Source organism: Rhipicephalus microplus, unplaced genomic scaffold (genome assembly GCF_043290135.1).
Source record: "Rhipicephalus microplus isolate Deutch F79 unplaced genomic scaffold, USDA_Rmic scaffold_226, whole genome shotgun sequence".
Classification (NCBI taxonomy): Eukaryota; Metazoa; Arthropoda; class Arachnida; order Ixodida; family Ixodidae; genus Rhipicephalus; species Rhipicephalus microplus.
The window spans coordinates 143,176-157,344 of record NW_027464797.1 but is presented as its reverse complement, the minus strand read 5'-3'; the positions used below and the strand labels follow the sequence as shown (position 1 = coordinate 157,344).

The window sequence follows — 14,169 nt, the reverse complement described above, 5'->3', positions numbered from 1 at the left end:
GCTGAAGTTCGTGAGGAGCACCTCTGCCTGTCCACCAGTAAGCGCCAGGACGCCCCTCGCGATGGAAATGCCTTGCGTGAACAAAAGAGTGACTATGTGCTCCGCTATCACATCTTTATAGCAAGGACACCCACTGGACACCGACACGAGGCAGCAGGATCTCGTTGGGAGTGTCACATCTTTGGCTATTCGCAAACGGCCGCGTGGTTCTTCGCTGTTGTTGTCGGCATACGGATGTGCGCAAACGTCACCATATGTTGAGGGATGTTGATAACAGCGCCATGATCTTGAAGAAAATCCATGCCCAAAATTAACTCTTTACAGCAGTCTGGCAACAAGACGAAAGTGGTCACGAAGCTAGAATCCCCGATGCAAAGTCTAGTGGTGCATTTACCCGTGAAAGTCATCAGCTGACCACCAGCACTCCTTATGTGCGGCCCTGTCCACGGTGTCTTGACCTTTCTAAGGTGGTCGGCGAGCCCTTGTCGCATGACTGAGAAGTCAGCGCCAGTGTCGACCAGTGCTGGAACGTGATGTCCGTCAATGAGAACGCTCAGATCGGCACGTACAACTTCATCGGCATTAGTATTCGTCGTCGTATTCGTCGTCGTAGTCGTCATACCTTCTTGCGATGATTGGGGGAACTTTTAAGTGTCTCGACGAATGGCAACCTTGCCCCCCGAGGTCGCATAAGTTAGTTTCCCCGGCGCGGGATAGGCGAACGGCCTCTGGTGACGTCCGCGTAGCTCTGAGAGATGTCACGGTGACGCGCAGGTGATGGAGATCGACAGCGACGCGGTGGTGTTGCTTGGGCAGGCGATAGTTGATCCGCATCGTGGGCACGACGGTCTTCGGAGCGGAAAGAAGCGGGACGAGAAAAGCTCCCGAACCCGGAATCGCCATGACGGCAATAGCGGGCAACGTGACCGGGTCCTCCGCAGCGGAAGCAAATTGGTCGACGGTCGGCCATGCGCCATAAGTCAGTTCAGCGAACTGGTGGTCGTCTCGTAGAATCCCGTTGCCACCAAGCTACGGCAGCGCGTCATGGCTGGAAGGGTGGCGCCACAAATGTTGGTGGAGGGCGACGGACCACATAAGCGTAGCTCACTCGATGTGGCTCCGGACTTGGCGCGGGTAGTGTAATGGCCTGCCTCAACTCCTGGCGGACGATTTCCGCAACAAATGAGACTGGTGGTTGGGCAAGGGGAACGGAGAGAGCCCGAAGTTCCTCACGCAGTATTTCCCTAATCATATGCCGCAAGGAACTTTCGCATATGGCCGTGTTCTGAGCTGCAGCACTTACGGCCGCGTGGTTCTGCAGGCGGTCTAAGTGTTGGCGTCGTTGCAAGGCGCGCTCGATGACAGTCACCTCTCTTATGAATTCATCTACTGTGGTAGGTGGATTTTGTACGAGGGCCGCAAACACTTGTTCTTTAGCACCCTGCATTAGGTGACGCACCTTCTTCGCCTCGGGCATGTCAGGGTCAGCTCGTAGGAACAGACGGATCATACCCTCTGCGCACATGGCGGCTGTTTTATTGGGTTTTTGCACGCGGGCCTCAATCAATTGCTGTGCGCGATCCCGTTGGTCCGAGTTCAAAAATGTAGCGAAGAGCTTTCGACGGAAGTCTTCTCAAGATTAGAATGTAGCCTCGCGGTTCTCATACCACGTGCGAGCGCTAACTTAGAGTGCGAAATATGCACGGCCAAGTTTGTGCTGTTCGCTCCAGTGGTTCGATACAGCGACCCATGACGCACAAACAAAAAGGCATGGATAGAGGATGAGGGGGTGCTGGGGGAACCCCAGAATGGGTTTCGGAAACACAGGAGGTTGGAAGAAAATCTGTTCTCACTGACAAAGTGCACCGAAATAGCAGAAAAGGAACACAGGCCCCTGTGGCTAGCATTTTTGGATATCAAGGGAGCGTACGATAGCGAAGTTTTGGAGGAATTGTGGGGAAAACTGGACACACTAGGCGTGGAAGATGTAGTCACAAATCTTTTAAAGGATATCTATAAAGGTAACAAGGCAGTTATAAAGTGGAAAAACAGGTATCCAAGACTGCAGGGGTAAAACGGGGGCTTAGACAGGGGTGCCCCCTGTCACTTTTATTATTCATGATGTACCTACAAGGATTAGAGGCGAAATAAGACGGAAGTGGAGTGGGCTTCAACCTCTCTTTAGCCAAACAAGGAAAACGCGTTGATCAGCACTACCAGCATTAATGTACGCAGATGATATAGTGCTAATGGCCGACAACAAGGACGATTTGCCGAGGTTGATGGACATCTGCGATAATGAGGGAGAAAGGTTAGATTTTAGATTCAGTAAGCAAAACTCAGCAGTCATGATTTTTAATGACAATGAAGGTAGTGAGCTTAGAATACAGGAGGTCACGCTAGAGATAACTAATACAAATATCTGGGCGTATGGATAAACAATGGGGCCGAGTACGTAAGGGAACACGAAATATACGTGTCGACTGAAGGTAACAGCAATGCAGCGGTAATGAAAAACAGGGCACTGTGGAATTACAATAGGTATGATGTTGTGAGAGGAATATGGAAAGGGGTCATGGTTCCTGGCCTGACGTTCGGCAATGTGGTCTTGTGCATGAGATCAGAAGTTCAAGCAAGATTAAAAATTAAGCAACATGGAATAGGTAGGCTTGCCTTAGGAGGGCATGGGAATACACCAAATCAGGGAGTACAAGGTGATATGGGATGGACATCATTTGAGGGCAGGGAAGCTAGCAGCTGGATAAAATTTCAGAAGCGATTGAGAGTAATGGGGGAGTTGGCCTAGGAAGATATTCAAATACTTGTACACGTAGAATGTCGACATCAAATGGAGGAAGCAAACCAGAAAATTGGCTGGTAAATACTTAGAAAACAGCAGAAGGCCAAACCAAAAAGAATTATCGATTAAGAAGAAGGTGAAGGAAGCTGAGACCAATATGTGGAGAATTGGCATGATTGAGAAGTCCGCACTAGAGATCTATCGAACTTTTAAGCAGGAAATTGCCAAGAAAAGGATCTATGATAATACTCGGGGTAGTTCTCTACTGTTTGAGGCCAGGACGGGAGTATTGCAAACCAAGACAGGGTATGCAGTGCGTGTGGAGAGGAAGAGGAAACTGCCGATCACTTGATAATGTTCTGTGAAGGACTTCACCCTATAGTTCAGGATGATGGCGCAGAGTTCTTTAAAGCACTGGGGTTTAGTGACAGGGAGGGCAAAATACACTTTAAGCGGGTAGAATTAACTAGAAGGAGGTTATCTTATTGGTGGCTAAAGTCAAGAGACGAGTGAAAATTGAACCCTTCGCTGCAAAGTACGAATCCTTTACCTCAATATTTAAAGGGGAAAAAATAAATCAATTTTTGGTCCATTAAGTATTACGGCTTGGTGGCGCTAGCCACCGCCCGATCTGAAGGGTACAGCCATATCCATCCATCCATCCATTCATCCATCCATCCATCCATCCATCCATCCATCCATCCATCCATCCATCCATCCATCCATCCATCCGTCTATCCGTCCGTCCGTCCGTCCACCTGTCCGTCCGTCCGTCCGTCCGTTCATCCGTTCATCCGTCCATCCGTCCATCCGTCCGTCCATCCGTCCATCCATCCATCCATCCATCCATCCATCCGTACATCCATCCATCCATCCATCCATCCATCCATCCATCCATCCATCCATCCATCCAGCTGTTTTATTTCTAAGAACATACGTCTAGTTGAACCAAATGTATCTCGGTACGCTCAAAACGGGGAACTAAAAGTGTCGTTGAGCACTTCGCATGCAGCGCACGCAAGGTATCGTGCCATGTACGTTGGTTCGTTACGTATGTCAGACTAAATGTGTCTAGTGTCTATTGATGTGGTCGTTTCCACACGTGAACACCCCTATATCATTCAATATAGGAAATCCTCGAAATCTGAAAAGTGGCACGTTATGACTGCTGTTTGCATCAGAAAGCAGCGCCCTCAAGGACTTTCACTGCGAAGTAGCCAGTAGGAATGAAAAATTGCAAAAATAAAATGTACGCATTCTCATAAGTGCTTTTTCCCGCCTGACGAAACGTGCCCCTTTTATCTGAGACAGCCACGCCGTAATCAAAACAGAGCTGCTGTCAGAGAGAACAGTTTACCGTTATATATACTAGAATAGAGTGAAAGTAATACCCACAAAATTATGACGCATGTGTAGGGCGCCCATCTGTGCATACAATTGTGCGAGATGCTGTCACTGGCCAAGACAAGAGGCAAAGCGGTTTCTTGTAGAAAGCTTATTTCAAGGCACTGCTTTTTTGTGCATGTGTCAGGGAGCAATGTTGTACGTCATTTTGATATTGCACGCGCTTTTCTTATTGCCGAAAATAGAAAACTGAACACACAGTTATTACGTTTTTGAAAAGACTACAGACAGATTTCATTTTAACATCCCCACATTTTCCTCACGTACATTTTGATAATGAGGAGAGCACTTACGTAGTTACATATATAGCGATGTTTATTTGAATTTATTTGTATTAAAGAAAGATTTTTCAGTGGCAGTTGAAGGCACTAAGAAAAACATGTACTCTAGGTTCACTGCCCGTAACAACGTTTCTTTTTTTTTGTAATTGGTGCTGTGTGATAATTGGGCACCCTCTGCTTTTTTCTGTGAGTGTCTCCTCGTGAGACCTGAGTGTTCATTTGATTACGCATTTGTTTTACAAATGACATCATGTTAACACGGCGGAAAAGTTTATTTGACTTTTGACACTTGCTGCACGCACAAATACGTGCAATTTATTGCACACTGGGACCGAATGACAAAAGACTATGTTTAGAGTTTACGGGAAGTGTAGAAAACATTTTGCTATTGGCAACCAAAGAGGTTTGGCTCTTCACAACTGTTTCAAGCAGTTTCATACACGTAGGCATTGGTCGGCAAAATATTGAGAGCTAACTCAGACTCAACATGAAGCATACCTTGCCTTTAGGGTTAACTCAGACTCACACTCATTGATAGTTTCTTGAACCAGACTCACTCGTGCTAATGCTCACTGAAAATTTTATTCGTTGGACTCAATCGGGCTCACGCAACCATTACTCACCCGAACTCATACACACTTAGGCTCAAGATCAATCTGAGCCTTGGTGAGTCTGAGTGAGCCGACTTATGAGTCAGTTCGTGTATCTATGAAGTGTATAGAATATTCATGCGAAGCAGTAATAAAAATAAAATTAGAAACGCTGCTGAGATGATACAAGTATCTTTTTTAAAAGAAATTCGCATCAGTGTAACATATATGCGCGCTCTCGCGCATACGGCCAAAAAGAACAAATAGATAACTACCTTTCCAGCAATGTCAAAAGCGAACCCGTATGAGAGCGAGCGCGACAAATATGCGCGCTAGCACGCACTGGTGCCCCCCCCCCCTTAGAGCAACGCCTCCAGCTCTCAGTCCTAGGGTGCAATAGAGTGCACACAAACCAATTCGCTGAATCTCTAAAGCAACGGCACTCAAAATGATCTGTGCACATTCCTGAAGCATTCTACTACAAACCGAGCCCGTTTAGATCAGCGGTACACAAATAAAGACAACCTAACTGACCACGTCAATTGAAATTGGGGGACCCTTAAGCTTCGCCTTCAAAAGATGAACGTGATAGCGAAATCCGGCCCCCGCGCCCTTCAGCCGCTAAGTGCATACTTATTATATGTTTTTAGATGCGGAAGCATCTTATACTCGCGCCTTGTAGTGCGCCGTCCGCGCCGTCCGCGCCGTCCGCGCCGTCCGCACCACTTCTCGAGCATTCGACAGCTGACGCGCGCGCATGCGCCGTCGCGCCGTCGCCCACTCTTCCACCATCTGTGCATCCCTTCCTCCTCTACACACCGCGCGCGCTTCACTCCTCCACCATCTGTGCGCCCTTCCTGCTCTACACACCGCGTTCGACATCTACAATTCTCCTGATTCTCCAGTGGACGCGCATGTGGCGTCGCGCTTCGAGAACATTCAACAGCTGACAGTGCATGCGCCGTCGAGCTGTATATATACTCAAGGTCGGCGCTCGCTCGCTCAGTTGCCGCTCGTCGGTTGGTTTGTACGGCGCGTCGACGTCCAAGGTCGCGGTGAAATGAATTCCAACGAATCCACAAACACAATGATCGACGTCCCTTCGACCAGCGCCGCCCTTTCGCATACGTGTGTACGTGTTCACTCATTTAACACCCCCTCCTACAACCACGTTAGCCAATTTAGCCATCGACCCAAGTAAGTCGCAATTTAACACCCCATTTCACAACCACGTTAACCAATTTAGCCATCGACCCAAGTAAGTCGCACTTTAACACCCCGTTAACCAATTATATGCTCCGCATCCTCCTCAGTGTTCCCCCGAGGGAAGCTGCGGGCAATTTTTTTTTGGAGACCTCCACTACAGCGTCTCTCATAATCATATGGTGGTTTTGGGGCGTTAAACCACACATATAATTATCATCATCATCAGCCTGACTGCAGGATAAAGGCCTCTGCCATGTTCCACCATTCGATGCAGTCCTGTGCTTGCTGCTGCCAATTTATGCCCGCAAACTTCTTAATCTCGTCTGCCCACCTAACCTTCTGTCTCCCTCTAACCCGCTTGCCTTCTCTAGGAATCCAGTTAGTTACCCTCAATAACCAGCAATTATACTGTCTTCAACTATGATATCCTTAACCCCAGTTTGTTCCCTAATCCCACATACCAATCAATTAATAATATGTTTCGTTAAACCCACACACACATTCACACACACGCAAGCAAACAAACGCATGCGTGCGCATGCACGACGTATCTATAGTAATGCAGTGACTGTCCAGGGTGGCCACTGCACTGCTAGAACGGCTTTTTCACAATGTCTCACAGATGAAACACACACACACACACACACACACACAAACACACACACACACACACACACACACACATGCACGCGGGTGCGTGCATTTGAATGGTACATACAGGTTTTTGATCTAAAGGAAGAGTCGCATGGCCTCCAAGATACACGCCGCGGGCTCACCATCTCAGAGGTCATAGAGAATCTCACAATGCCTCAACGCTGGAAGCACATTATCTAGCGTTTGCTGTTTGCTTGATGAAAGAGTCGGGAAACGCATGGTATGTTTTCCACTAGATTGACATAGTTTTTCATTTTTAGAGCTCTTTGAAAGTTACGGTGTGTTTTTAGCGGCGATGGGTGCACTATCCCGGCCTTTTGAAACGTAGTTTGGTGAGCACACAAATGCGGCTACGAATCACCAAATGGGCTCGTTTTTGTCATGGCACCTGTCGAACAAAATTCGTTAAGCAGACTCCTTTCACTACATGGCAGTCATGTAGTGCTTATTTTTTTCGCAGCACCTGCAATCAGCAACGTGGATTTGTGGTAGCACAACTGCTTGCCACGCAAATCGCCCGGCTTCAATCCTTAATAGGACATAAATTTTCAGTATTTTATTTCTTTCTTTCTTGATTTTTCACTCACGGACGATTTTTCACTCACAACCAACGGTTCCGACACCGACGGCGGAACTTGTGGTGCGACACAAGCTCTCCAACACGGTCGCGTTAAAACGTGTTCGACAGAATGAAATCCACATTTGAACATGGCCACCCAGTGCGTCGCTCATCAATGTCTCATTCATGGGCAGATGGCAGCACTAGTCTTTGCGATTCGTTATACATGGCTTTGTTATTGAAGTAGCTGCAGCGCGTCACCATCGCAAAGAACGAGTGTGGAACATGTTACACACTGGGACTCACAAGGGTACAACTGTGTGAGGAGAAAGCGTAGACACCAACGTGCGCGGGAAATGCGATGATAATAAAACACTGGCATTTCAGCCAAACTCGATTTGCAACTTCTCGAGTCGCACCTTTGTGCGCTATGAAGGCTTAGCAGTAAACCAATCAGCTGCACATCATCAACAGATCACTCAGTGTGATATCGTGACGACATACATGCCGTACAAGTAGACCCACACGCAGACTGGCATATGCTACCACCACTTGCACCACTTTCGCATCCCTTACTACATAGGATTACTGGACCTGTAGAGACGAGACCTCTGGTTTTCAACGATGCAGCCGAGGCCCATGCTACAATTTTGCTGTAGTTTACCTAATTATGTTGTTAGTACAACCGCAAACATTGAAGAAATGTTAACCTAGGCCATCATTGCCCAGTTTCATATCCAAAAAACCTAGCCTTCACGAAGTTTCCTTATTGCTCAAATATTGCCATTACACACATCTTTACTCCACTATAAAAACCATGCCCATTTTAAACAACCCGATTCACTTCATTTTTGATCGTACATAAGGGCCCACTCCTTCGTTTGACGTCAGGTTGCTCCATTATTGCTTCTAACTTTTACCCCACGCCTCAAGGAGTGGCTACTTACAATCCTGGTCCAACGTTTCCAAGCCACACTACCATAAAAATACATGGTATAAGAGCTTCCAAACTTTCCTCCCCCCCCCCCTCTTGTACGTGACAGGCCAGTTAAAGGGGCTCTCGTCTGTTCCTAACTATTCTGCAACATTTATTCTTTTGTAATACTCAGAACTCTAGGTTTGGTTATTATAACATAAGGTTCAACAAGTACTATTAGCTCTAGTTGTCGCATCACTCACCAATATCAGAGTTTGTTTTTGCTTTTGCTTCAATTTATAAATTTGCTGATTCAACTCGCTGAGGGATTTTACCATGCTCGTTGAACAGGCGATCTTAACGCAGTAAAACGTCACGCGCCCACCAACTGTTTTAGGGCCGTCATTCATTATTCGAACTGCACTAGGCTGGCATGGCTTTCCTTAGCAGATAACTTCATCGAAAGTGTAGCGCGATTTTGGTCTACTGCAGAGCGCCTAGACTAATATTGGTAGCGGCAGTTACTTGAATTGTCATTGTAACCTATTTTTTTAAACTCATCATCATTGCTGTTTTTTTTGTTAATATGTCTTGTTTCTCCACTTTTGTTATTATGCCATATTTAGGTCCACCCCATTCAGAGTCCAATGAGACCATTGAAGAGCCAATACATAAATAACAAATCAACTTCGCAAAGCGACATACAATAGTAGTTCAACGCCCACAAAGCAAAGCAACATCCTTTGAGGACTTGATCGACTTGCGAAAAAATTGAATTTGTATTTTGAAAGGACCTCCGCTCGAGATAGCAACATTTATAAAGTCAGTAAAGGCAAGCAGACGAAATTAAGCGACTAAAGCGAGTCCTCTGACAAACATAAAAATTAACAGGAACTTATCCGGAGCACTATTCCTATCGCAAGGACATTATCGTACAGCCAGTTCTTTTAAGCGAAGGGAGCTCAAGATATCCTCGCTGCCCTAGAACAATGCCTTGTGTTGATTTAGAAGGTTTTATAACCAAACTAATACAACGTCAAACTCCAAGCCATGTTTAGTAGTGTGCACATTCTGCTCAATAATTCAAAGTGTGGGGCAGAAACCTATAGCATATATCGTAATGTCTGCGGCGGTGAGGTTCGACATAAATGTCTGAGAAAGTACAATAAGTATACGGGAAATAAGGTTTTCAAAAGCTCCAATAAAGTAGATGTTTTTGCGTGTGAATATATCTGTGCTAACACAAGGTCGCGCTTCTCTTTCAGTGACTGTGCAAAAACTTGCTGTAAAAATGACCTATATGAGCCAGAAATTAAGGTGTGCTGTTTTTAAAATTACAACACACACAGGTGAGTAATTCACGTTCTACTTTTTTGATGTAGTAATGTACGCGAGCTGCTCAAAAAGCCGTATCGTGGCATGGAGGAGCTTGCATATTTTTTCGCTGGTCGTGAAACTGCTGCTTGGGTGACTTCATATAAAATCAGATGAAGCCAAGTTAGCTGGAACAATGTGCAGTGTGCGGGTGGCGCTACAAGCGTTCTGGACTCTACATCGCCTCTAAATATGCTATGTGAGACTTAATAATCGTGATGAAAGCTATTCGCTACTTTCACGACCTATTGGTGGTGCGGCTATACATCCAACAGTGTGGTCGCTAAGAAGATCGCCCCGAAAAAGACGTTATTGAAAAGTACACTTTTGGCGAAGAGTGCAATTCTTCGCTCTTCGGTGGCCCTTAAATTTATGATTTTGAGAATGAAGGCGAGTGCTTACATACTTTATTAAGTTAATAAATGCCGGTTAGCATATTTGGAAGAAAAATATGAGCGAAATTGTATCGCATCAAGCACAAGGACGAAGCGCGACAGCTACAAACCTGGAAGTTGCTGTACTGATGCCAAAAATGAATGCTGCATGCATTCACAGGCCTTGGTGATTCGCCTGTTAAATTTAACCCTCTTAAACCCTGATGGCTTTTGGGCGCTAATTTGAACGGGAAGGTTAATTAGGTGCCGCTGTGAATGTGCTGCGCCTTACGTGCAGGCCTGGCGTTTTTTCTACCGGTAAATATAGGCTGTGAGCATCGAGGCTCGCAGTGAAAACAGTCGACATTAACGTTTTCTTTCTACTTTCCTTTTAACTCAAGAAACTAAAAGGGTTACGGCAATATCGAGACTATTCAGAACGTTGAAAAACAACCACAAACGCGTGAAAACAAGCAGCAGCGTCTGCTCTTTGAAGAAAGTTCAAAACGTCAATTATCTCAACAAAGCTTCCTGCCGCCACTGCTAAGCGGCGCCTTGGTACCTTGAAGTTGTGAATGGGCAATAATCGGTAGATTATCATAGAACCTATTCAATTTTTCATCCATATACATATGCCCTAATCCGTCACTCAGGGGAAAAATGTAACTGTGGTAAATGAATGAGTGGTCACCACTATAGCAGTGCGTTTGTGTCGCGTGTTGATGCCAATGCTCGCAATTCTTTAACCTAAATATATTTCCCTTGATTATGAAGTCAATGTTTATCAATCGTCCAATAGGTGAAATACCTAACAGTTGCACTTTGTGATTCTGCTTCTCAAAATATGCGGGCATCGATAAAATATTTTGTTATAGCAATATTGAATATATGGACACTATCGGCAGGTGTTTGTAATCACCAACAATGTTACCGTCATGTCTTGTAAATGTAAACGTATGTATATTGTTATGAAAGCAATAACAAAAATAATTTAGAAAAGTGTCCACTCTCTTCTTTCACCTGGGGAAAGAATTGTACGTCTTGTGCTTTCCCTGAAACGATTTCTTGGAAATTACACAGTGCACTAAGGTTCTTTTACTTGCTTCAGTGTCGCTGTTTTTGAAAAGAGCACGCTTTTGAAACATGGCGAAGTGACAACTGTGGCAATTCTTAGTTCGCAGTCGTCTCTATGTGTGAGTACGTTTCGTGCACCGTTTTTGATTGAGTGGCTCGTTAAATGTCGAGTTGTGATCATTGTTCATTCGCTCTTTTTCTTTGCGTGTTGTTTTCGTACACCAGTTCATCGTAAACAGCTTACTGCACGTTTTGATTTGCCTGCCATTCTTTGCGTGACATCCCAATTTGTTGCTTTCGCATACCATGCATCGCCCTTGCGACAAAATTGATTTTTTTATGTTCACCTGTATGCGGGAAACTGCGCCTACAACTGATTATCGCTAAATAGGCATTAAGAAAATAAGTTTCGCAGGTAGGCACAGGCCTGTGTATGCCATTCTGAGAGCATGGCGACATACAATAACTGAGGGCATGAAGAAATACAATTCGTTTGCATTGTTATACTTTCACCTTTGTTTATTATACCTCGATCTGTCCTATATAAATAGTGTACTAGGAGGGGCTTTCAACTATTTGTTGTAAGTGCACTACCACTCTTTTCATGCTGCGAATGCCGTTGGCTTCAATAGCCTCCATAGCAACACAATGCTATGGTGACTGAACTTCAAAAAATGTTTTTCTCTCGTAAAACAAAAGTGGTTTCAAATTTCTGTGAAAAAGTCGCTATGATTCTTAATCTAATGCAATTTTCTTCTAAAATTTTCTTAGACCACCTTAGGGTGCTACATACGTCTCACCTTAAATCAAAGTGTCGTTTTCTTTAGTTCAGAATTTCCAGTCAGAGCTTGTGCGCCGCACACCGGCGAAGCAAAAGTATTTGTAAATAGTACATTTTATGAAGAGTGTGATGAAAAACGCCAGGTCGGTGCGGAAGGCGCAGCACAGTCACAGCGAAAGCTGGAAAAGCGGTTGGAAAAACACTCATTGGGGAACTACTGCAAGAACACTTGCTGGATACCCACCTGGGCAGTAACAATAAGATTTTTTGTGTAGTAGGCCAGCATTCGCTATGCTAATTTTCGTCATTCTTCCGAGAAGCGTCGTATCCACTAAACATTCGCAAGGAATATTGTGCTATGTGTTCATGCAGTGCACGGCTGACTACGATGAGGAACTATGGCAAAAGTGGGTATGCGCCACAGTTATTAGGGGAACAAGAACAAGATTTTGCAATGGGTTCGAGCATTGGACGACCCACTTGTTAGGCTATTCGCATTGTGCGACGTATGGTTGCTCTTTCGCTATTTAAAGACGCTTTGTAAGTCGTTTTAACGCCATTGCTTTCCCGAAATGAAGCCTGCCTCAGGCAAGTTTGCCAACAAGCCCTAGGCACCGGTGTGGCTCAGTGGTAGAATACCGAGCTAGCACCCAGAGGATCCTGGTTCGAGCCCCACTATGTCTTTAGCGCTAAGTTTTTTTCTTCTAATTTCGAGCGATGGGGTTACAGACACTGGTGGCGGTGGCGAACAACAGCAGTGACCCGAGTTGTGATCTCATAACAGCTTTCGCTGCAAATTAATCTATGAATTGGTGTTTGTAAAAAAAGGTGGTGTTTTGTCTATTAATGGTGGTGTTTTGTAAAAAAATTCTTGAAAACTTTACAATTTGCTGAGTTTCGTGTATGCCCTAAAGAGTGAAAAACTCGAAACTATGTCGAGGAACGGTCTTAAAGTACGAGCACGTTGCTATTCAAAGCAAAAAGCTGAAGCTTTCGCTTTAATATTACGTTAACTTTCCAACTAGATTTGATAATATGAATGCACCCTATTAAATTCTCTGAAGGTAATTAATAATGGTCGGCATGGCATAATTCAGTAAGCAAAGCCTGGTGTTTAGCATAGTGGATTATCCCTTGAAATTATACGAAATGTGCAAATATAACTTCTAACTCAAGTAACAGCTTTGGAGCCAGATTTTATATATCACAAGTGTGCTCGTCAATGCAGCAACCTTCAGTTCTACTCTATTTAGTTGAACAAATGCCAATTACACGTGCTAATTGGTGCTATTAGCCAAATAAATATTTTTTTTCATCAAGCTTCGCAACCTTTCTTTAAAGTATATTAGCCTTGCTAGATAAGTTTCGGATCACAATGGTGTGTTTTTCCCCAAAAGTTGAATACTATTTACTTCAAAACTGAGTGCAGCTACCACCTACTCTAAGTTTGAAATATCTGCTGAAGCGCAGGTCTTGTTTCTTTTTAGGTTCGCATATTACGTATGACCTGCGAGTCAGAAACTCCTCAATAACGCAGGGTCCTAGCCAAGGATGTATCAGACACTTTGAAGACCTCTCAAAACACTCTTCTCTTGTATATCATCCAAGCTGTCAGAAGATACTGGGCACCGAGAATAGACCACAACTGATCCTTTACGAAAAAGGAAAAACAAAGAACAACCATCTTTGATAAATTCTCTCTATTCGTTTCATGTTTGTATTGCCATAATATCACGGATAGCCATTAATTATTTTGTATATATATTTATTATCTAAAATATTGGTACATTCACTTATTATTCGTTATGATGGCATATTTGTAAATTACTTAGGTTCACCATTTGAGGAAATAATTGTGTTCAGTGCCTCACAATGCGGGTATCCCTAGTATTGATTTGCTCACGCCATATACGTCAATTTCCTCATACGACTGAGTGTAAAGACGGAAATTTCACTGCCTTCCTTTTTCAAATCCTGAACCATTCGTTCCCCGGAGCTCCATTCAACCGACGGCGACCATGCTGAAAATGGCGGCGGCAACAGCAGCAGCAGCAGCAGCAGCAGCTGTAGTAGTAGTAGTAGTAGCAGTAGCTGTCGTAATATAAGTATTACATCTGCCAACTTTCTGACGTAATGCTTAAGCATGTTCCGATACA

General features: G+C 44.7%; 1 protein-coding gene across 1 annotated transcript in view; it reads left to right on the top strand.

The window, feature by feature from the left end:
* The window catches only part of LOC142792545 (uncharacterized), a 35,604-nt gene extending 21,881 nt beyond the window's left edge, over positions 1–13,723 (top strand). Inside the window, exons 5-6 of the mRNA XM_075885649.1 lie at positions 9,676–9,759; positions 13,501–13,723. Of these exons, the coding sequence (XP_075741764.1) occupies positions 9,676–9,759; positions 13,501–13,703 (287 nt within the window). The 3' untranslated portion in view covers positions 13,704–13,723. The remainder of the gene's footprint in view (positions 1–9,675; positions 9,760–13,500) is intronic.
* The last annotated feature ends 446 nt before the right edge of the window (positions 13,724–14,169 follow it).